This window comes from Strongylocentrotus purpuratus, unplaced genomic scaffold (assembly GCF_000002235.5).
Source record: "Strongylocentrotus purpuratus isolate Spur 01 unplaced genomic scaffold, Spur_5.0 spur5_scaffold_1, whole genome shotgun sequence".
In the NCBI taxonomy this organism is placed as follows: Eukaryota; Metazoa; Echinodermata; class Echinoidea; order Camarodonta; family Strongylocentrotidae; genus Strongylocentrotus; species Strongylocentrotus purpuratus.
Window position 1 is genome coordinate 20484500 of NW_022145594.1, and position 25197 is coordinate 20509696.

General features: G+C 35.0%; 1 protein-coding gene across 1 annotated transcript; it reads right to left on the minus strand.

The window, feature by feature from the left end:
* Positions 1–393: 393 nt before the first annotated feature.
* On the minus strand, positions 394–14495 carry LOC105445212 (inactive carboxypeptidase-like protein X2). Its single transcript, XM_030978598.1, has 5 exons — positions 14492–14495; positions 2600–2784; positions 1804–1959; positions 1135–1282; positions 394–490 (listed from the first exon to the last, which is right to left on the minus strand). The coding sequence occupies exons 1-5, from the start codon at positions 14493–14495 to the stop codon at positions 417–419; spliced, it is 567 nt and encodes a 188-aa protein (XP_030834458.1). The 3' UTR covers positions 394–416.
* Between the last annotated feature and the right edge of the window lie 10702 nt (positions 14496–25197).

Here is a 25197-nt window from a genome sequence, read left to right on the forward strand (position 1 = left end):
GTAACCAGTTACACCTTTGACTCTAATTTACATCATGAAGAACACATTTTGACGATTTTATCTTATTCAAAGAAATGAAAATGTAATTGATAAATGATTATCACCATTATGATAAAGATGATCATGATGATAATGATCATGATCATGAGCGCAATCCTGATTTCTAATTGAAAAATTGAGGAATAATTTAGATAGCATATAGTCTCAGCTACAACATACTCAAAAATCAACTAAATCCAAGCAGAAATAACGGCGATATTGCTCGCAAAAGACAGATATGTAGAATCCAGATTTGAAAAAAGTCATCTCCCATAGGGATTACACGCAAAAAGTAATGGATTAAGTGGAAAAAAGGGTAATAATAAGGTAAATACGGTTGTTTATTATATTATTTGCGAATCTAGGTGTTTTAATAATCAAAGGAGATGGTACAGTGAATCTGGGATGACATAACTCTCAAGTCCCAGAGGGTCAGGGTCATTCAAGTTGGCTGTAAGTTATTAAAAGCGTGACAATTTATAGCACAATTTAGGTAGTGGTGGTCAAATATGCAAATATGAATGAGTGGTCCAATCAGATGAACATGCAAATCTGGGTATGAGCAGACAAAAGGTCATTTTAAGGTAATTTTAAGGCTCTCACCGAGACAACTACGTGATGTTTGCTGATTAATACACAAGCAAAACATTCTATGTTCTACAGGTAGATGTATTCCTTCGAAAAGGGGTAATCAAAAGCTGTTCGGAAAGACTTCAACTGTGGACAATTACAATTTAGAAATTTACCCCGGAGGACTGGGGTACATGCTAAGAGATCCTCAAAAGTTCAATCTCAACCCTCTCTAAAAAGAATAATGTGGAGCCCGGCCTTGCGTCAATTGCCTTCTACAACACGAATTCTAAGATACAACAATCCTCAACACTCAATGCCATATATCATAAACTAACTGAAATCTTAACTTCAGTCCTTGAACAAGGACTATTCCTAACCCTAACTTTTAACCTAACCTAAAACCAAATCATAAGCATAACACTAAGCCTCTATCATTGGTGAAATATATCCCAGAGCAATTGCCGCCGGAGAAATTGAAGATGGAGCAAACAATGTTGGAGCGTCACTAGTTTTAAAACTTACCTGTGAGAGGGCCTTCACCGTAGATCTCCATTCGAAGACTGATGTGGCCTAACCAGCTGACAGGCATCAAGCGAACATAACGGCAAATCTGGGGCACAGGAAGAGTGTTGGTCACGATGGTGTTGCGGTCAACATTACCGGTGAAGATCTTCAAAGAAACAGGAAAATCAATCCATTTTTGAATAATTATGACTCAAATGATTCTCCAGTTAATTGCAATCAAACCAAAGAGAATCTGATTTAGCATGCTGAATTAAAAAATATGTTTGCATCTACAGTGCCTATACATTTGTTTCTATTTAAATTTATTTTCTAATGACAACAATTTCAAAATTAAGAGACCTAGTAATAAAATAGAACAAAATGAAATGGATTGAACATTTTTAACTTGAAGTGCATTTCTTGCTGTAATATATTAACACATATAAACAGTTCTTCAATCCTACCTAATAATTTTCTCCTCTTATACTCTGTGTATGCGGAATAGTTAATAGTAAACCAAAAATGCGTGTCTGTTCTTGAGGTAACGATTGCATTTATTGTTGAAAGAAATTATCCTAATATCAAAATATTCAAATAGTTTTCAATGAGAAATCAAATGCCTTCAAAATTCTTCAAGAATAGAGTCCAGATAAAATTAACTAATGAATAATTAGAGAACAAACTTACCCTGTCAGCTCCAGGATTTGTAGAAATTCCCTGCACGGTGTGAAAGATCGTGCCATCAGTACTACAAGCAAGCTTGTAGCTTGTAACCCACTGGCTTAAATCTTCTCGCCCTTGAGTCGCAACTGAAATGACACGGTAAAGGTCCAAAAGATCCACCTTGTAGAAAGAAAAGAATGGGACGAAGAATTCTTGATGTTTATCCTCATATTCATCTAATTTGTCTATCTCCATGAGAAAACTTTTAACCAATGATCATGCACCTATCAATGAATTTACCTTGCTTTCATTCAGTTCAGCTCATCAATAATGTAACTATGGCAATCTTATAGTAGCTTTACCTAAAGAGAGGAGAAATAAATCTACGAACCCATAAGTCACCTCAAAAATTGGCGGGAAGAAAACAAATTTGTACGGTGTCAGTGACTTTTTCATTACTGACATGGTGGCAGCGGTGGGATATGAATCCATGGTATAGAACTGACTGGTGACTCTTTCATTAATGACCTGGTGGTAGCGGTGGGATATGAATACATGGTATAGAAATGACTGGTGACTTTTTCATTACTGACATGGTGGCAGCGGTGGGATATGAATCCATGGTATAGAACTGACTGGTGACTCTTATTACAGAATTATGGCAGTGTATGGATACAAATTAAACTATGGCATCAAAATTGACTGTCGACCCTTTTCATTACTGATACGGTGGCAGCAGTGGGACACGAACCGATGCCATAGAAATAAGGGTTGTCTAAATGTTTCGTGTCTGAATTGGCCTAAAAAAAACCTTTCGTACCTGGATCCACTGGTTGGCATTGTTTGTTAGTGCAGACCAGGCTCCACGCAGGTTACCGACTCGGGCCAGGTTAAGACGACCTCTCTTTGCACCATGGTCAGCATTATACTCACTGGAAGCTGTCAGACTTGAATCTTGGATGACATAACTCTCAAGTCCCAGAGGGCCAGGGTCATTCAAGTTGGCTGTAAGTTATTAAAAGCGTGACAAAATGAAGAAAAACAATTGTTGGAGACACCCGGACTCGAACCAGGGATCTCGAGCTTGGAAGTCAAGTGCATTACCGATATACCAAAACATTTCCCATGGCGATTACACGTAAACGGGAAATGGAATTCTCAAATCCTACTTTGCAAGTGAAATATGAGCATGATCCCGGCATCTGATTGAAAAATAAAAGACACATTAGTGATAGCTGATTGTCTCAGCTACAACATACCCGTTAAACAAAGGAGATATTGCTCACGAAAGACAGGAATGTAGAATCCAGTTTTGAGAAAAAGTCATGTCCCATAGAGAATACACGCAAAATGTGAAAAATTTACATGCCTCCTTTAATCGCAAAAATACGCCATGATGCCTTTGTCTAAATGAACAATTTTAATAATAATAATTTTCTACAAACTGCGTTTGTAGAAAATTGTCTCAGCTAAAACATATTAAAATGTTGAAGAAAAACAATAAATATCTCTAGAGATACAATCAATTTTCCAAAAATATGCTGACGTCATAATATGCAAATTTAAATTTTGAGTTTGGAGGCCATTATGATGACGTCATAAGTTATTTAAGGGTCAAATGAGACATTAAATCATATCTCCAACTCATAATCGATACAAATATGAAAGAATATAGGGAGTTTCTATCTATTCTGAAGAGTTACAATGAATTTTGTATTGGCATGTTTTTGCCCATGTATTGTGGATAAAGATAACGCAGGCCCGCACGCGCTGTCAACTTTGACGGACGCTCATTGTGTTATTAAAAGGTGAACAAGTTATCAAAATGCTTTGAAAAATGTGCCAAATACGCTGAAATTCTACGTTGCAAAATGCGCGTATGCTCCAAATGGCCTGAAAAGTATGCAAACAATATTTGGGATGATTTGGAGCATTTTAAATTATTGCGCGCACGTAAACGCGCGGACGAACGCGTGTATGCTCGTATTTGCGCACCTTTTTTGACCCAAAATGAGAAATAACTTTCCGTTATGACGATATGATCATAAATTGATTTTCACAAAATGGCGCCTGGATGACGTCACGATGACGTTGAGTCTATGAAAAGTCACGCAGTTCTAAGTTAGACTAAGATCTATCATCATGGCAAGTTTCATGATAATAGCTTAAGCCATTCTTGAGATACCCTGCGAACAAAATTGAGGAAGAATAATAATAATTTCTTCTATACAGACACAAAATAAATACTAGACTTTAATTCGTCACTTAGACGAATTAGGTGATACGTATGATAGTGGTTTACATAGCAAATAATGCATTACACGATATATTATTTTGTAAAATGCTTCTCCCATTTATATGCTTCTCCCATTATGATCTATTCATATGTCAAGATTAAATTGTGTCTCCTTGATCATCATGGATCTAGGGAAGATAGATTGAAACAATATATGACCTTTGACCCTGTGCAGTAACCAGTTACACATTTGACTCTAATTTACATCATGAAGAACACCTTTTGACGATTTTTATCTTATTCAAAGAAATGAAAATGTAATTGATAAATGATTATCATCATTATGATAATGATGATCATGATGATCATGATCATGATCATAAGTGCGATCATGACATCTTATTGAAAAAAAAGAGGGTTGATTTAGATAGCATATAGTCTCAGCTACAACATACTCAAAAATCAACAAAATCCAAGCCGAAATAACGGCGATATTGCTCGCAAAAGACAGGAATGTAGAATCCAGATTTGAAAAAAAAGTCATCTCCCATAGGGATTACACGCAAAAAGTAATGGATTAAGTGAAAATAGGGTAATAATAAAGTAAAAAGGGTTATTTATGACATTATTTGCGAATCTACGTGTTTAAATAATCAAAGGAGATGGTACAGTGAAGGTCAAAAGGAAAAAAAAAGTGAAAAAAAAAGTGTTGGAGACACCCGGAATCGAACCAGGGATCTCGAGGTTGGAAGTCAAGTGCGTTACCGATATACCAAAACATCTCCCATAGCGATTAATTACACGTAAACGGGAAATGGAATTCAGAAATCCTACTTTGCAAGTGAAATATGAGCATAATCCCGGCATCTGATCGAAATATAAAAGGCACACGTGTGATAGCTTATTGTCTCAGCTACAACATATTCGAAGCTCAGCGAAAACAAAGCTAAAATATGGGAGATTTCGCTCGCAAAAGACAGGAGTGTAGAATCCAGTTTTGAGAAAAAGTCATGTCCCATAGAGAATACACGCAAAATGTGAAAAATTGACATGCCTCCTTTAATCGCAAAAGTACGCCTTGATGCCTTAGTCAAAATGAAAAATTGTGGCAACTATACTTGTAGCAAATTGTCTCAGCTAGAACATATCAAAATTTAAAAGAAAATTGATCAATATTTACAGAGATACAATTAATTTTCCAAAAATATGCTGACGTCATAATATGCAAATTGAAATTTTGAGTTTGGAGGCCATTATGATGACATTATGAGTTAATTGAGGGTCAAATGAGACATGAAATCATATCTCCAACTCATAATCTATCTAAATATGAAAACATATTGGGAGTTCCCATCCATTCTGAACAGTTACAATGAATTTTGTATAGGCATGTTTTTGCCAATGTATGGTGGATAAAGATAACGCAGATCTGCGCGTGCTGTCAACTTTGACGGACGCTCATTGCGTTATTAAAAGGTGAACAAGTTATCAAAATGCTTGGAAAAATGTATCAAATATAATGACAGAAAAAATTCGGCGATTCTATATTGCAAAATGCCAGTACGCGCGAAAATGCGCGCGCATGCGCGTGTGCGTAATTTTTTTATCAAATGCTCCATATGGCCTGAAACGGATGTAAAACAAAATTGGGATGATTTGGAGCATCTTAATTTTTTTCGCGCGCGTAAACGCGCGGACATAAGCGTACGCGCATTTTTGCGCGCATTTATTGACTTGAAATTGACCGGACGGATATTGAGTTTAATCATGATAAATATGAATGAAAAATGGCTTTCCTTTATGAAGATATGATCATAAGTTGATTTTCACAAAATGGCGCCTGGATGACGTCACGATGACCTTGACTGTCTGAAAAGTCACACAGTTCTAAGTTAGACTAAGATCCATCATCATTGAAAGTTTCATGATAATGGCTTTATTCAGTCTTGAGATATCCTGCGAACAAATTCGAGGAAGAATAATAAAAATAAATAATAATAATAATAATAATAATAAAGAAAAATCTTGACGAAATCAAAAGGTGATACGTTGACTTCGTTACGTATCACCTAACTAGACTTTAATTCGTCACTTAGACGAATTAGGTGATACGTATGATAATGGTCTACATAACGAATAATGCATTACACGATATATTATTTTGTAAAATGCTTCTCCCATTCATATGCTTCTCCCATTATGATCTATTCATATGTCAAGATTAAATTGTGTATCCTTGATCATCATGGATCTAGGGAAGATAGATTGAAACAATTTATGACCTTTGACCCTGTGCAGTAACCAATTACACATTTGACTCTAATTTACATCATGAAGAACACCTTTTGACGACTTTTATCTTATTCAAAGAAATGAAAATGTAATTGATAAATGATTATCATTATGATAATGATGATCATGATGATCATGATCATGATCATGAGCGCGATCATGACATCTTATTGAAAAAAATGAGGGTTGATTTAGATAGCATATAGTCTCAGCTACAACTTACTCCAAAGTCAACAAAATCCAAGCAGAAATAACGGCGATATTGCTCGCAAAAGACAGGAATGTAGACTCCAGATTTTAGAAAAAGTCATCTCCCATAGGGATTACACGCAAAAAGTAATGGATTAAGTGAAAATAGGGTAATAATAACGTAAAAGGTTATTTATGACATTATTTGCGAATCTAGGTGTTTAAATAATCAAAGGAGATGGTACAGTGAAGGTCAAAAGGAAAAAAAAAAGTGAAAAAAAAAGTGTTGGAGACACCCGGACTCGAACCAGGGATCTCGAGGTTGGAAGTCAAGTGCGTTACCGATATACCAAAACATCTCCCATAGCGATTACACGTAAACGGGAAATGGAATTCAGAAATCCTACTTTGCAAGTGAAATATGAGCATGATCCCGGCATCTAATCGAAAAATAAAACACACACTTTTGATAGCTCATTGTCTCAGCTACAACATATCCAAAGCTCAGCGAAAACAAAGATAAAACAACGGAGATTTTGCTCGCGAAAGACAGGAGTGTAGAATCCAGTTTTGAGAAAAAGTCACGTCCCATAGAGAATACACGCAAAATGCGAAAAATTGACATGCCTCCTTTAATCGCAAAAATACACCATGATACTTTTGTCAAAAATAAGAATTGTGAATACTACATTTGTAGAAAATTGTCTCAGCTAGAATATCAAAATTAAAAAGAAAATTGATCCATATTTACAGAGATACAATCAATTTTTCAAAAATATGCTGACGTCATAATATGCAAATTAAAATTTTGAGTTTGGAGGCCATTATGATGACGTCATGAGTTAATTGAGGATAAAATGAGACATGAAATCATATATCCAACTCATAATCTATCCAAATATGAAAAAATATTAGGAGTTTCTATCTATTCTAAAGAGTTACAATGAATTTTATATAGGCATGTTTTTGCCCATGTATTGTGGATAAAGATAACGCAAATCCGCGCGCGCTGTCAACTTTGACGGACGCTCATTGCGTTAATAAAAGGTGAACAAATTATCAAAATGCTTGGAAAAATGTGCCAAATATGATGATAGAGAAAATTCGGCGATTCTATGTTGTAAAATGCTAGTACGCGCAAAAAACGCGCGCGCATGCGCGTGAGCGCGATTTTTTGTCAAATGCTTTATATGGCCTGAAACGTATGCAAAAAAAATTTGGGATGATTTAGAGCTTTTTAATTTTTTGCGCGCGCGTAAACGCGCGGACGAACGCGCACGCGCGCATTTGCGCACGTTTATTGACCTGAAATTGACCGGACGGATATTGATCTTAATCATGATGAATATGAATGAGAAATACTTTTCCGTTATGAAGATATGATCATAAGTTGATTTTTACAAAATGGCGCCTGGATGACGTCACGATGACCTTGACTCTCTGGAAAGTCACACAGTTCTAAGTTAGACTAAGATCTATCATCATTGAAAGTTTCATGATAATGGCTTCATTCAGTCTTGAGATATCCTGCGAACAAATTCGAGGAAGAATAAAAAGAAATAACTAGACTTTAATTCGTCACTTTGACGAATTAGGTGATACGTAATTAATGCTCATGTGTAACATAATGAAGAACGCATTTTCACGATGTCATCTTTCGTAATAAATTACTACTCCCATTATGGTCTATATCCATGAGTCAAGTTTCAACTGTGTAAGGCAGAGGGAGACAGAGCAATAGAATAAGAGGGAGGCAAGGTAAGAGAGAGAGAGAGGGTGAAAGAGTAGAGAGAGAGAGAGGGTAGAGGGTGAAAGAGTAGAGAGAGAGATATAGATAGATGCAGAGACAGACCAAAAAAGGGAGAGGGGCAGAACATGAAACCAAGTAACACATCAATCCACATCTTTCAATTGTTTCCCACCTCATTCCATATTCTGGACCCTTCAGAACATTCAAAGAAGATAAGACGATAGGTTTCTACCTCTTTTCTACAAAAGGAACATACATTTGACTGTGTTAATCCAAAAAGATACAGTTTATCATTACAAAATATGATGTGATGTAAGAGTTTAAACTAAAATTCCCTGGTGACCATGATTAAGAGTGGTATAGCGCCCCCTTCAGGTATTTGATAGAGATTTGTAGAATCAGGATTTCAGAAAAAGTCGCCAAACACGCAAACTAAGAAAATTCTGACATGTCGCCTTTAATTGAAATTTTCACTATGATAATGTCATCAAAATGATAAATGATGTACATCATTCTTATAGATAATTTGCTTAGCTACGCCGTATCAAAATTTTGGAGAACATAAAGCACAAATAAGCTAGATAGTGCTCAAAGATCAATGTCATGTAGATTCATGACGTGAACGAATTTCACCTTCCATAGACATAACACGCAAATTGAGAAAATTCTGACATGTGGCCTTTAATTGAATTTTTGTACTATAATGACGTCAATAAAATAAAAAGCAGTGTGTATTGATCTTGTAGGCAATTTCCTACGCTACAAGATACCGCAATTTGGAAGAAAATCAGTCAATATTATGAGAAATACACTAAATTGTCCATAAATATAATGACGTCATAATATGCAATTTTGACTTCCAAGGCCATTATAATGACGTCAAGATGTATTGAATGGCCAAATGAGATATGAAATCATATCTCCGACTCATACTGTATATAAATATGAAAAAAGAATGGCAGTCCTTATTCACCCCGATGCACTTTTTATAGGCATGTTTTTGCCCATATATGCTATGTAATACATGACCTCGCGCGCGCGGATATTTTTCTTGAACGGACGCTCATTCCGTTATTAATAGTGATAAAGAGATGAACATGGTATCAAATTGTTCAGAAAAATATGAGGAATATCCTGTCAAAACAAATATACAAGGAATTATTTTTTGTTCGGCCGTGACAAACGAAAACGTGCAAAAATGCGTGTTTTGCGCGATTTTTTATGAAATGCTTATAATGGCCTAAAACGTATGCAAAAAAAATTTAAGACGATTTTGAGCAATATAAAATTTTACGCGCGCATTAACGCGCGCACGTACGCGTACGCGCATTTTTGAACGCATTTATTGACCTGAAATTGACGGGACAGATATTGACCTTGATCGTGATAAATATGAATGAGAAATGGCTTTCTGTTATGAAGATATGATCATGAGTTGATTTTCACAAAATGGCGCCTGGATGACGTCACGATGACTTTGAGTCTTTGAAAAGTCACACAGTTCTAAGTTAGACTAAGATCTATCATCATTGAAGGATTCATGATTATGGCTTTTTTCATTCTGGAGATATCCTGCGAACAAATTCATGGCAGAATAATAAAAATAATAAAGAAAATCTTGACGAAATCAAAAGGTGATACGTCTACGTACGTATCACCTAATAATAATAATAACTAGACATATAATACTTGTTTGGAACAAGTATAGGTGGGCTGGTCAACTAACATTTGAGATAAAATAGAGCAAAAATAAGCGACATACTGCTTACAAATTCTTAAAAGACAATATCATGTAGATTCATAACGTGAACTAAATTCACCTTCTATAGGCATAACACGCAAATTATGAAGTTTTTGACATGAGGCCTTTAATCGTAATTTTCACTATGATGACGTCATCAAAATGAAAAATGGTTATTACTGCGCTTGTAGAGAATTGTCTTAGCTACAACATATCGAAATTTGGAAGAAAATTGATCAATATTTACAGAGATACAATCAATTTTACATAAATATGCTGACGTCATAATATGCAAATTCGTATTTTGAGTTCCAAGGCCATTAAGATGATGTCACGATACACTTAATGGCCAAATGAGACATGAAATCATATCTCCGACTCATACTCTTTTCAAATATCAAAACAGAATTGGGGTCCAGGTGCATCCCAAAGAGCTATAATGAATTGTGTATAGGCATGTTTTTGCCCATGTATGTTATGTATTACAAGAGCTCGCGCGCACGGACATTTATGTTAAGCGAACGCTCATTCCGTTAATAATAGTCATAAAGAGATAAACATGGTATCAATTTGTTTGTAAAAATATGGAAAATATCTTGAAAGAAAAAAATGGCGATTCTATGTTTTGTAATGGTGTTACGCGCGAAAACGCGCGCGCACGCACGTGTGCGCGATTTTTGCGCGATTTTTTATAAAATGCTTAAAATGGCCTTAAACGTATGCAAAATAAATTTGAAACGATTCTCAGCATTATAAAATTTTGCGCGCGCACTAACGCGCGGACGTACGCGCACGCGCGCGTTTTTTGACATGAAATTGACCGGACTGATATTGACCTTGATCATGATAAATATGAATGAGAAATGATTTACCGTTATGAAAATATGATCATGAGTAAATTTTCAGAAAATTTCACAAAATGGCGCCTAGATGACGTCATCAGTCAAGGTCAAGGTTTTAAACCTTACCGTGTTTTCTCCATATGCCTATACATATGTGTGCCAAATTTCAAGTTATTTGATTTAGCCATTTTCAAGTTATCTTGTTAACAAAAAAGTGGTTAGAAATAAAATAAATAAATAATAATAAAGGCAATTTTAACAAAATTATAAGGTGGTCTGTATAGATACAGCCCACCTGATAATAAAGAAAATCTTGACGAAATCAATAGGTGATACGTAGACTTCGTTACGTATCACCTAATAATAAAGAAAATCTTGACGAAATCAAAAGGTGATACGTATATTTCATACGTATCACCTAATAATTACCTAATTGCGTACTGAAAAGACCAAACTGACAACGGGACGCATTAAGATCCAAATGCATGAAATGGTATGTTTGGCATTTAAGATTGCTCCCCAAAAAATAATTAAATTTAAAAAGAAAATGAATAAAAAAATTAAAGAAAATGAATTAAAAAAAATATATATATGTATATTTAAAAAAAAAAAGAAAAAAGAGCGGCCCGAAAATGACGAGCGGGCGGTCGAGGACAACCAAACAATTTTTATTTATTTTTTTTTTTTTTTTTGGGGGGGGGGGGGGGCCTTACCGTAAACTGGTATATTGCCAACATGCTATGACAAATTTTGTCACAGCTAGTCAAATGTGCATTGATTTGAGTACAATCAGTTGTTGTAATTTGTAATTCACCCTAAAATATGAAAAAGTCTTATTTTTAAGAAAAGTGGCAAAAATGTTCAATTATTAGAATATATTAGATCTATGACTTGTAGTGAGCAGAGGGCCAACGTCAGATAAGAGGAGTTTGCCTACCAATACCTCACAAACTAAGCACACCTTGTTTATTTGAAAGATTTTATCATGATAAACAAAATGTTTCATAGGTTTAAACAAAACAAAAAATGATTTGTTTCTGATTGCTTTGTTCCCTTCCTCCACAAGATTTAGTTATTTTTATATCAAAAAAGGGTATAAGAGTATAACCAAAATTTGAATGAAATATTTCATCTAAAGTCTCTTGGCTTGGTTCATAGAAGAAAAGCACTATTGATTATACAACCTTTCAAGTTGGAAAAGCATTTGAAAATATCCAACCTATTAAGTGCAAATTGAATTGAATTCACGGATTTTGAAGATGTCTCATGTTCTGAACATTATAAGAGGCAACAATATTTGTGCTAATGCTCAACCCACACAGTTTATGTGTACAAGATATGAGAAGCCAAGTTATGACCTTTACCAATGGTCATGAATGCTTTAAATCTCTTACATACTTGTGAATGAAGTTAGAAGGACATACCATTGTAATGTAAATGTGCTTTGATTCCTTTTCAGTTAATAGAGCAGGAAAGAGGAAAGGGGTCTGATGATTTAACTAAAGAATCGGCATCCACATCCAAGGTTTGTGTGCATGAGATTTTCATTTCCATTTCCTACTTCCGGTCCAAGTTTATACCCAACATGACATTTTTCTATAAGAACAGCCAATGTATTTTGTTGCCATAAATATGGTAAAAAAAAGCTTATCAATTTCATTCAAGTTCTGTTTTTGTTTTGTTTTATTTCCACTTTTTCATATCAATACAAAGAAACATCATATGAATAATATGTAAGTTTGACAAGATATGTTTCTCGTTAAAATACAAGTTTCTTACAAGGTAAAAGCAGGAGAGCGCATATCGTAAGCGTAAATGCCTGATGATGACCGTGGCCTCGTCCGAGTTAGCAAAATAAATGAACAACCCATGCAAGGGATGCGATTAAAAATCTATTTATCATTTGTATTATAAATTGATGTGTTTTATTCATTATTAAATAAAGTATAAATGAAGTGATTAAAAGTGAGCATGGCTGAATTAATTTTAAGTGAAAATAACAAAACATATTTAGTGAAATATTTCGTGTTGAGAAGTGCATTAATTTGTGCATAGTGCAAAACTTTAGCTTGGTGGAACAAAAAGAGACTAATACCGTGATATTAATTGTGTGGTGGTTTCAGTTACGGGTGATAATATTAAATGTATGCAGGGTCCATTCCTGTTGACAAACAATTCAAGACATAACAAATTAAATTATTTAAAATTTCTATGTAAGATCTATCAAACTATACTAAGTTAACAAATATGTTTTATATAAGCTTTAAAAGAATAAAGGGAGGTCCTAGTTTTAATATGGTTTGGTAGGTTATTTCCAAATATCTAGTCCATGGTGTCTAATGGTGGCTAAACTGTGAGTTTGGGATTATTAAGATGGTAATCATGAGCATGTCGAGTTAAATATGAGTGTACGTTTACAATTAATAAACAAAAGTTTAAGAAAGATGCTGGAAGTGTTTTGGAAGTGTACTTAAACATAAAAATGGCAGTTTGGAGCGTATATATATCATAAACCTTTAATGTTTTTAATTGACTAAATAACGGGTTTGAATTTGCCAAATAGTTAGAGTGTGTACAAATACGAATTGCTCTCTTCTGCAAAAGAAATATTGAGTTTATTTTAGTTTTACTAAAGTTTGCCCATATAATATTGCAATATGTTATATACGGTAAAATTTAAGTATTATAAAGAATAAACAAAGATCTATCATTTATCAAACATTTCATTTTATACAAAATACCAATATTCCGGGCTATCAAAATATTTATATTATGACTGTGTTCGTTCCAAGACAAATTTGAGTCAATAATAAGTCCTACAAATTTTGTTGATTTTTTTTCTACCAGGGATAAACCATCTATAAACAAATTACATTGTGGTTGGTCTTGGCAGTTAATAGTTCTAAAACGGATAAAATTAGTTTTACTTATATTTAAGGATAATTTATTACATTTAAACCATATTGAAATATTACACAAATCATGATTTACAGTATCAACAAATGTATCAATATTTTGTTGTGTGTAAAGTATATTTGTATCGTCGGCAAAAAGAATGTAAGTTAGAATATTTTATGATTTTATTATATCATTTACATAAATCAACAATAAGAGCGGGCCTAAGATGGAGCCTTGAGGAACTCCACATGTGAGGTTCAATTTTGAGGAACTATTTTAATGATAGTAAACATACTGTGTTCTATTTTTAAGATAGTCCTCAAACCAGGATAGAGCAAGGCCTCTGGTACCAAAATGTTTTAGTTCATGAAGTAAGATTGTATGATCAATGGTATCAAAGGCTTTACTCATATCCATAAAAACACCTATAACACGCTCCTTATTTGCAAGAGATTCAATTATTTTATCATTAAAGCAAAATCAGTTGAATGATTTTTCCTAAATCCAAACTGGTTAGGAATCAAAATATCGTGCTCATTCAAAAAAGAAATCAATCTTTTATATACCGATTTCTCAAAAACCTTTGAAATACTTGATATTAATGATATGGGACGATAATTTTGAACTTTAGATGGGTCCTTTTTAATTAATCGGTATAACTTTAGCAACTTTTAATAAGTTCGAGAGAGAAATATTACATATATGAACCAATGGAGAAACAATAAAGTGTATTATTTGCTTAATGATCGAGATTCATACTTAACCCATCTGGTCCTGATGACTTGCTTTGAATGATTTGAATATTATGTAGAATAATATAGTCCGTTTGATATGTAACGTTAAGCATGTAAAATGTTTCAGTTCGTACTAGTCTCAATATAAACAATCGTTTCACCGTGGTTGCATGTGCAGTGACTTGTGCAAGTGCTAAAATAATACAACGAATGGTGAGTGAATAAACGGATCAACGAATTACAGCCATTGGTGGCGGTTCCGGTTTAGTACTGACCACCGCCAGTTCAGGAAAAAAAGGGAGAAATAACTAAACATGAGAAAACGTACAGTATTAAAGGCAAATATGCGTGGGTACAAACAGGGACAGGTAAGAGGAATGCAGGTTAGAATGGATTATTTAAATGCGCAAGAGTGTATAGGTTACGAGGCTCCAAGGAAAGGAATCAGGGTCTCCCATTCATATGCTACAACATTCTTGATTGTAAACACAAGGAATATATACTACAATAAATTGTATCGACACAATTAACAATGTATTTTCATTTGACTTTATTTAATAATAAGAATGTTACACCTGCGAATTACCAAGTGTGATAGCTATAAATTAAGAAATCAAAGACCCTGGGTAATCCGCTTTGTATGAGAAATCAGTCTTCCCCATTTAAAACAATGATCTTCTCTCTATCTTTTTAAAGGTTAATTTTTATTAAGGTTCATAATTCCAAAATACAAATTTTCCCATACCTTTAATATCTCCTGGGGAAAAAACCCCTGTAACAACCATCTTTGAGGTCACTATATCCTGTTTGGATGACATGCTTTGTAAATGCTTTTCTCTTCTCTACTCATTTCAGATGTTCAACCCAGAGTTGTTTGATTACGCAACACCTCCAAACAAGAACAAACTAGATTTTAATTAGTTCCTCAATGCTTTGTTCCCTCTTTTCCCAAGTTTTAGTTTTGTTTAAGGCATGTAACCGTGTATAATAGGGTATAACCAAAATTTAATGAAATCTTTTTTCATCTAAACTCTCTTGGCTCGGTTAATAGAAGAAAAGCAGGTTTGATTATACAACATTTCAAGTTCGAAAAGCATCTGAAAATATTCATACCCATTTAGTGCAAATTGAAATGAATTCATGGATTTTGAAGATGTCTGATGTTCTGAACATTATATGAGGCAACGATCTTTATGTAATGAGGAACCCACTGTTTGTGTGTTCAAGATATCTTTCGGAGATCATGAGAAGCTTAGTTATGACCTCTACTCATGGACGTAGATGCTTAAACTCTCATTCGTACTTGTAAATAGAGTTGGGAGAAAGCTACATTATAATATAAATATGCTTTAATTTCTTTTCAGTCGATAAAGCAGAAAGGAGGAAAAAGGTCTGATGTTTCAACTACAAAACTGGATGCCCTAACTAAGGTTGTGTGCTTGAGACTTTCAGTTATATTTCTTACCTCTGGTCAAAGTTTATACCCAACATGATCTTTTACTATATAAACTGGCAAGTTTTTCACTGCAATGATTATAGTTATAAAGAATGCCTTCACTTAAAAAGCTGTGAAAGCTATATAATAAGGAGGCAAAAAGCTTGTGTAGCCTGCCTTGTCAGAAATTTCAGTCTTTCAAATGGAAAGCGATGATCTCTTTTTTATAGTGTGCATATGCCCCTCAATTCCTATTGCCTACATTTAACATGCGTAATAAATTGAAATGTCTCATAATATAATATAGTATTTCTCGTCAGCTCCCCCCCCCCCCCCTCCCCCTCCATCCGCTAGCTCCCGATCCACAGATGGTTTTGGATCTGCAGAAAATAACATAAATAAATACATTTACATTCCAGGCACAATGTTTAGATGAATGGTCATATAGTGCTTGTCTTTCTGTTTTGTTAATACAAACTGATTATGAATAACAACTGCCATAGTAATATGACAAATCATGTCACAGCCAATCAAATGCATCGCTTTTAGTAGGGTACAAAATTATTTTGTAACTTGTTATTGAACTGAAAATATGAAATTCTCTAGCCTTTTGGACAATTAGCATAAAATATTCAGTTATACATGTATGTATGTGAAAACGGCAGAAAATGTCTGGCTCAAAGACTCACTCAAAGCCTGGACATGAATGGTTCGAAAATACTCTGGACTGAACCACAACATATTCAGAACAGAATTATTGGTAAAAAGTATATAATATTAGGTCAACTACTTGTAGTGCCAGGATCATCTTGCTAAGGAGAAAATAATTTGAAACTCTCATCCTACTGGTTGAGGAACAACTTGAATGAGAAAGAGCCAACCAAATATTTTTAAAGAAACGAATGACAAAGTTGCCTCTCCAAAAATCCTGGGTGATCTGCCTTGTCGAGTAATCAGTCTACCCCATTGAAAACAATGAACTCCTTTGGTACCTTGAAACCAGACAAAACGCATTTATAGATATATGATCATATTGGGGTTACTTGTCTTCCCGAAGGTTTATTTTTCTGAAGGTGTATATATTCCATAAGATGAAACAACTTCCCCATACCTGCAATATCCCCTTAGGGAAAACAACTCCAAAAACAACCCTCTTATGGGACATAATGTTCTGTTGGGATCAGATGTTTGATAAATGCTCTTAAATTCTTTCTCAACTCTTTTCAGATGAGCGATCTCCGAGGGTCGTCTAGGTCGTCTGGCTACGTAAGTCAAAAATGCGAGGTTTATATGCATAATTTGTAGCCATTGAACACTTTTGCAAAGTCCATGTGATCTGTTATGCTAAAGAAGATTGATTGATTTCTTAATAACTTTCCATGTCCGAACTACCCATATTCAAAGTTTAAAACACCTACAAAATGAACATATTAGATTTTGATTTTATATTCAACGTCTTGTCTTCTCTTTCAACATTATTTAGTCCTCACAAAATAGTGTAGTAGGGTATACCCAAAATTGGTTGAAAACTCTATCAATGTCGTGTACCCCCCTCCACCTTGCAGCAGTTTCAGATTTCAGTTTAATATTTTACTGCTGTTATGTCAGTGCTCATATGCTACTTGATGACAATCAAGCTCTTTAGCATTTTATATTACAATACCCTAATGCTCTTTATTTCACAGCTAATTTATTGTGAATTGCTTTTAGTAGTATCACTAGTAACTTGTTATTGATCAGCATATACGAAACCGTCTAGCTTTTGGACAAGTAGCATACAAATATTAAGTCATACATGAATTTGTATTGTAAAACTGCAGGAAATGTGTGACTCAAAGACACCCTCAAAGCCTAGACATGAATGGTACGAGAATACTCTGGACTGATAATGGAACTACAACATATCCAGAACAGAATCAGTAGTGAAAAATATCTAATATTAGATCTATTACTATTTGTAGTGTCAAGAACTTTCTAAGGAGAAACTCATTCAAAACTCTCATCCTACTGGTTGAGGAACAACTTGAATGAGAAAGAGCCAACCAAATATTTTTAAAGAAACGAATGACAGAGTTGCCTCTCCAAAAATCCTGGGTGATCTGCCTTGTCGAGTAATCAGTCTACCCCATTGAAAACAATGAACTCCTTTGGTAGCTTGAAACCAGACAAAACGCATTAATAGATATATGATCATATTGGGGTTACTTGTCTTCCCGAAGGTTTATTTTTCTGAAGGTGTATATATTCCATAAGATGAAACAACTTCCCCATACCTGCAATAGCCCCTTAGGGAAAACAACTCCAAAAACAACCCTCTTATGGGACGTAATGTTCTGTTGGGATCAGATGTTTGATAAATGCTCTTAAATTCTTTCTCAACTCTTTTCAGATGAGCGATATCCGAGGGTCGTCTACGTCGTCTGGTTACGTAAGTCTAAAATGCGAGATTTATATGCATAATTTGTAGCCATTGAACACTTTTTCCAAGTCCATGTGATCTGTTATGCTAAAGAAGATTGATTTCTTAATAACTTTCCATGTCCGAACTACCCATATTCAAAGTTTAAAACACCTACAAAATGAACATATTAGATTTTGATTTTATATTCAACGTCTTGTCTTCTCTTTCAACATTATTTAGTCCTCACAAAATAGTGTAGTAGGGTATACCCAAAATTGGTTGAAAACTCTATCAATGTCGTGTACCCCCCTCCACCTTGCAGCAGTTTCAGATTTCAGTTTAATATTTTACTGCTGTTATGTCAGTGTTCATATGCTACTTGATGACACTCAAGCTCTTTAGCATTGTATATTACAATACCCTAATGCTCTTTATTTCACAGCTAATTTATTGTGATTTGCTTTTAGTAGTATCACTAGTAACTTGTTATTGATCAGCATATACGAAACTGTCTAGCTTTTGGACAAGTAGCATACAAATATTAAGTCATACATGAATTTGTATTGTAAAACTGCAGGAAATGTCTGACTCAAAGACACTCTCAAAGCCTAAAACATGAATGGTACGAAAATACTCTGGACTGATAATGGAACTACAACATATCCGGAACAGAATCAGTAGTGAAAAATATCTAATATTAGATCTATCACTAATTGTAGTGCCAAGAACTTTCTCAGGAGAAATTCATTCAAAACTCTCATCCTACTGGTTGAGGAACAACTTGAATGAGAAAGAGCCAACCAAATATTTTTAAAGAAACGAATGACAGAGTTGCCTCTCCAAAAATCCTGGGTGGTCTGCCTTGTCGAGTAATCAGTCTACCCCATTGAAAACAATGAACTCCTTTGGTACCTTGAAACCAGACAAAACGCATTTATAGATATATGATCATATTGGGGTTACTTGTCTTCCCGAAGGTTTATTTTTCTGAAGGTGTATATATTCCATAAGATGAAACAACTTCCCCATACCTGCAATATCTCCTTAGGGAAAACAACTCCAAAACAATCCTCTTATGGGACATAATGTTCTGTTGGGATCAGATGTTTGATAAATGCTCTTAAATTCTTACTCAACTCTTTTCAGATGAGCGATATCCGATGGTCGTCTACGTCGTCTGGTTACGTAAGTAATTCCCCATACCTGCAATATCCCCTTAGGGAAAACAACTCCAAAAACAACCCTCTTATGGGACATAATGTTCTGTTGGGATCAGATGTTTGATAAATGCTCTTAAATTCTTTCTCAACTCTTTTCAGATGAGCGATCTCCGAGGGTCGTCTAGGTCGTCTGGCTACGTAAGTCAAAAATGCGAGGTTTATATGCATAATTTGTAGCCATTGAACACTTTTGCCAAGTCCATGTGATCTGTTATGCTAAAGAAGATTGATTGATTTCTTAGTAACTTTCCATGTCCGAACTACCCATATTCAAAGTTTAAAACACCTACAAAATGAACATATTAGATTTTGATTTTATATTCAACGTTTTGTCTTCTCTTTCAACATTATTTAGTCCTCACAAAATAGTGTAGTAGGGTATACCCAAAATTGGTTGAAAACTCTATCAATGTCGTGTACCCCCCTCCACCTTGCAGCAGTTTCAGATTTCAGTTTAATATTTTACTGCTGTTATGTCAGTGTTCATATGCTACTTGATGACACTCAAGCTCTTTAGCATTTTCAAAGTTTATTACAATACCCTAATGCTCTTTATTTCACAGCTGATTAATTGTGAATTGCTTTTAGTAGCATTAATTGTAACTTGTTATTATCAGAATATACGAAACTGTCTATCTTTTGAACAAGTAGCATACAAATATGAAGTTATACATGAATTTGTATTGTAAAACTGCATGAAATGTGTGACTCAAAGACACCCTCAAAGCTTGGACATAAATGGTACATAAATACTCTGGACTGATAATGGAACTACAACGATCCAGAACAGAATCAGTAGTGAATATATATATATATATATAATGTAAGATCTATTACTAATTGTAGTGCCAAGATCAACTTGCTAAGGAGAAAAATCATTCAAAACTCTCATTCTACTGGTTGAGGAATGACTTGAACGAGAAAGAGCCAACCAAATATTTTTTATAGAAACGAATGATGGAGTTGCCTCTTCAAAATTCCTATATGATCTGCCTTGTCGAGTGATCAGTCTTCCTCATTGAAAACAATGATCTCCTTTCATATCTTTAAACAAGACACAACGCTCTAATAGATATATGATTAAATTGGGTTACTTGTCTAGCTAAATGGCTCTGTCAGAAAAATCAGCCTTTCCAATGTAAACAATTATCTATGTTGGTTCTTAGATACAAGGCACAATGTTGAGATATATAATCATAATTATGGTGATTACTTCTCTTTCCAAAGGTTTATTTTTCTGAAGGGGTATATATTCCATAAAATGACACAAATTCCCCATACCTGCAAAGGGGAAACAAAGTCCAAAACAACCCTCTTTATATGGGACATAATGTCCTGCTGGGATCAGATGTTTGATAAATGCTCTTAAATTCGTCTTCAACTATTTTCAGATGAGCGATCTCCGAGGGTCGTCTACGTCTGTTCGTTCTGTAAGTAAAATATACGAGGTTTGTATGCATAATTTGTAGCCATTGAACACTGTTGCCAATTCCTTGTGTTCTGTTATGTTAACGAAGGGTGATTTCTTTGTAACTTTCCATGTCCGAACTAAACATATTCAAAGTTTAAAACACATCAAAAGAAGAACAAAATAGATTTTGATTTTATATTCAATGTCTTGTATTCTCTTTCCACATTATGTAATCCACACAAAACAGTGTAGTACGGTATAACTCAAATTAGTGGAAACTCTATCAATGTATCCCCCCCCCCCCCCTCCCCTTCACCTTGCAGCAATTTCGGATTTCAGCTTGATATTTTACTGCTGTTATGTACGTGTTCATATGCTACTTGATAACACTCGAGCTCTTTTACCATTTTCAGAGTTTATTACAATACCCTAATGCTCTTTATTTCACAGCTAATTAAATGTGAATTGCACATTGAAAACAGTGATCTCATTTGGATACCCAACACAATGCTTAGATATATGATTATATGGGAGTGACTCATTTTTCAAAGGTTTATATTCATGAAGGTTAATTATTTCAAATCACTACGTTCCCATACCAGCGGGTTTGTAATTGTGAATAATAATAGGGTCCATAATTGTAAACGTTTGATGCATTACCTCTAAAGTTTGGAATTCCGAAGGCTCATTATATCTACAATAAAAGTTCATTATTCCGAAAAAGAAACACAGTTCAGAATTGTGAAAAGGATTTTTTTTTTAATTCCAGAAACGAAATAGGGTAAATTATTCAATTTCTTTTCCTAATTCCAAAAATTCTTCAGGGTTTTATTTTGGCTGAAAATATTTGTTTGGTTTAAGAAACCAATATGAACCATGAATTGAAATATGGTAAGGGTTAAGACTCACAAAAGACGGCTGAGGCCTTGGAGTTGCTCCAAAAGGGCTATAAAGATCAGCTACTCACAAATACCCCCTTGGACAAAGGACAACCCCCTCCCCCTTGAGGACAATTACCCTTGAACAAATCTGCTTTTATTAAAACCAATTTATTATCAGGGTGGACCTCCCCTTTAAGGAACAGGGGGTAATTTTCAGGGGTTGGGGTTGGACAGTCCAGGGGGTATTTTTTTTCTAGGGGGTGATTGTCCAGGGGGTAATTGTCCTGATTCGGCTACTCACAAAAGTAGAGCCCCGCTTGAAACTTATTTCTGAGGTAATGGGAGCACAGAAAATCTCTGTTTCCATATAAAAATGCAATGGTGCATTGTGGGTATGAGGTTGTGATGGTCAAATATGTCTCAGGTACCCCAAATTTGATTGTAAAGGCCCAAATGTAACATAACATGTTAAGAGCATCAGACTATAGTGACATAATTCTCTTTCTACAGGCATTTAGAAGTGTGCTATACTGAAAATACTTGTGAAGTCGACCAATATTAAATCATTTAGGAGGCGCCTGAAGGCCCCCTAGAGCCCTGAGGTTATTCACAATGGGACATGAATCTCCTATCGGAAATGAAAAATCATGTATTTTATCTACTCACATTAAAACATAAGCTTTGTGATTTGCTTTACCCATTGATGCAAGTAATGGACAATAAATAATACACAGCGGGCATCTAGGCCTTCCATTAAAATGTTTTAGGTCCTTTTTTCTTCATTTTGTCCTTTTTAGATTGGAAATCGCTTTTCTAGCCCGTCTGCCTTGGAATAATCCAAGAGAAAGTTGATAAAATATTGTTGATATCTTAATTTAAATTCACATCAATTCTTGGTGGAGGCTCTCTGTAGAGTAAGAAATATCTTATGAGAACTGTTCATGTTTTCTGATTGCATTTCATAATCAAAGGAGCTAGAAGGAGTTCTACTACACACTCGGAGACTGATTGTGTATGATAGATATAGCAAAACACATATCGGGCCTGGAAGAGAAGGTACGTGCAAAGATATCAGACGAGATTCAAAATCATTACTCGAAAACCCTGGTGCTTTAAAATCATCTAATAAAAGTTTTGGGACGTCAAGCTAACCACATGAATGAAAAATTCTGTAGGTATTTTCCCTGTTCTCCCAATTAGGTTTACAAAATGTTCTAAAAAAAGAAATACAAATGACAGGAGTTTTTTCTTAGAATACGTGAAAAATATTCTATTTTGCCTGAAAATATCTTATGTGCCTTTTCAAGCATTTTATAAAGAATTCATCCACTTCCGTCAGACATTAAATGAAGGAGTACATGTGAATAAAATGTTGAATTAGCCTCATGTACAGGCGGCTAACTTGAGGATGAACGTGCACTCAAAGCTACAGGTAGTCGGTAGGCAGTAGCTAGGACATTTTGAATAAAAATATGCCAGCCTTTGTGTATACCTGTAGCAATAACCAATGTTCAAAATGAAGACATATTACACCTGTACATGTTTGCATGATCATCATCGTAGATGTATTGTGGTCTAAAATATATGGTTGGTATGGTTTAGGGCTCAAGTCCTGTCGCAGCACTAATGTCCTTTTGAAAACATTGATCTAAAATTTGCCACTCTCCACTTGTGGTAAAATGGAAACCTTACAGGAAGTTATTCTTTGCTCCTTTGCCTTAGGGCAGCTTGAATTAAAGCTACCACTAAAGATACTAATAGGACTTTCTATGCACCTTGAGCATTCCCTGGAATATACAAATGTGTTTATGGTTATTGCTATTTTTATGATGATAATTTTCATTATTTATATCATTATTATTATTATTATTATAATTATTGTTATTGGTACAGTTAAAGTTATTAGACATCATTAGACATCAAGTCACAAATTTACTTATTTCCTATTGTTCCCTATGTGGTATCTACATGTATACAAAGTACATGTAGTGTCAATCTACAACATTCAGTAATTCAGTAAAATATCTGGATAGATTCAATAAAGTCTTTTAATTTATCACATGTGTTTGATGGAGCCAAAACTGGGATCAGGATAAAAAGAAAATATTTTGAGGAGTCTTTTAACTCTTACAGTACTGATCTAGACAACCACCCACCCCCCCCTTTTATTTCTTAAAATAGTCTTTTACAAATCACCATTTTTGTAAACATGTTATGTGGAATGAAGGGTGTTTATCAACTAGAAGGATATGTTATATAGATTATATGATTGTGTTATTCATTTTTATGCCTCCGCTACAAAGTAGCCGGAGGCATTATGTTTTCGGGTTGTCCGTCCGTCCGTACGTACGTCCGTACGTCCCGTTCTCGTGATCGCGTTATCTCAAGAACAAATTAATGGATTCCCGCCAAACTTGGGTCATGTATGTATCTTGCAGAGCCAATGAACTGATTAGATTTTGGGGTCGCGAGATCCAAGGTCAAAGGTCACAGGGCTCATTATGTATGCAAAACTAGCTCGTGATCGCGTTATCTCAAGAACCCATCGATGGATTCCCGACAAACTTGGGTCATGTATGTATCTTGAAGAGCCGATGAACTGATTATATTTTGGGGTTGCGAGATCCAAGGTCAAAGGTCACAGGACTCATTAAGTATGCAAAACTAGCTCGTGATCGCGTTATCTCAAGAACCCATTGATGGATTCTCGCCAAACTTGGGTCATGTATGTACCTTGTAGAGACAAGGAACTGTTTAGATGTTTGGGTCACAAGATCCAAGGTCAAATGTCACAGGGCTCATTATGTTTTCAAAAATAGCTAGTGATCGCTTTATCTCAAGAACCTATTGATGGATTCCCGCCAAACTTGGGTCATGTATTTATCTTGCAGAGCCAATGAACTGATTAGATTTTTGGGGTAATGAGGTCAAAGGTCACAGGGCTCATTATGTATGCAAAAATAGCTCGCTTCTGTTTTGGTTTGTAAAATTGCTCCATGGCGGAGGCATCATTTTCGACTACGTGTGGTCGAAGGTCCATCTAGTTATATCAATTACCTCAGGCTCATCGCAAAATTTTCATCAGTTATTATATAATGCTGTCAAGTGTACTTTCCTGTGAATTGGGAGGCCACAAAAATGGGTTGTTTTATTGTCTTATTTTATTCAGGCAAGAAATCTGGGCAGGAAACTGTTATGAGGGATGATGCTGGACTAGAGCTACATGTCGAGTGGATGAGCAACGGTGATAAGACTCATCTTGTACTATGGGATCATGCCGATCACTTCCAAGATGTCATCTCCATACTGGCTCCATTGTGTCCGGCAGTGAAGCATTTCTCCATTGATTTATACATGATAGATTTACATCAATCTACCCACATGCCTA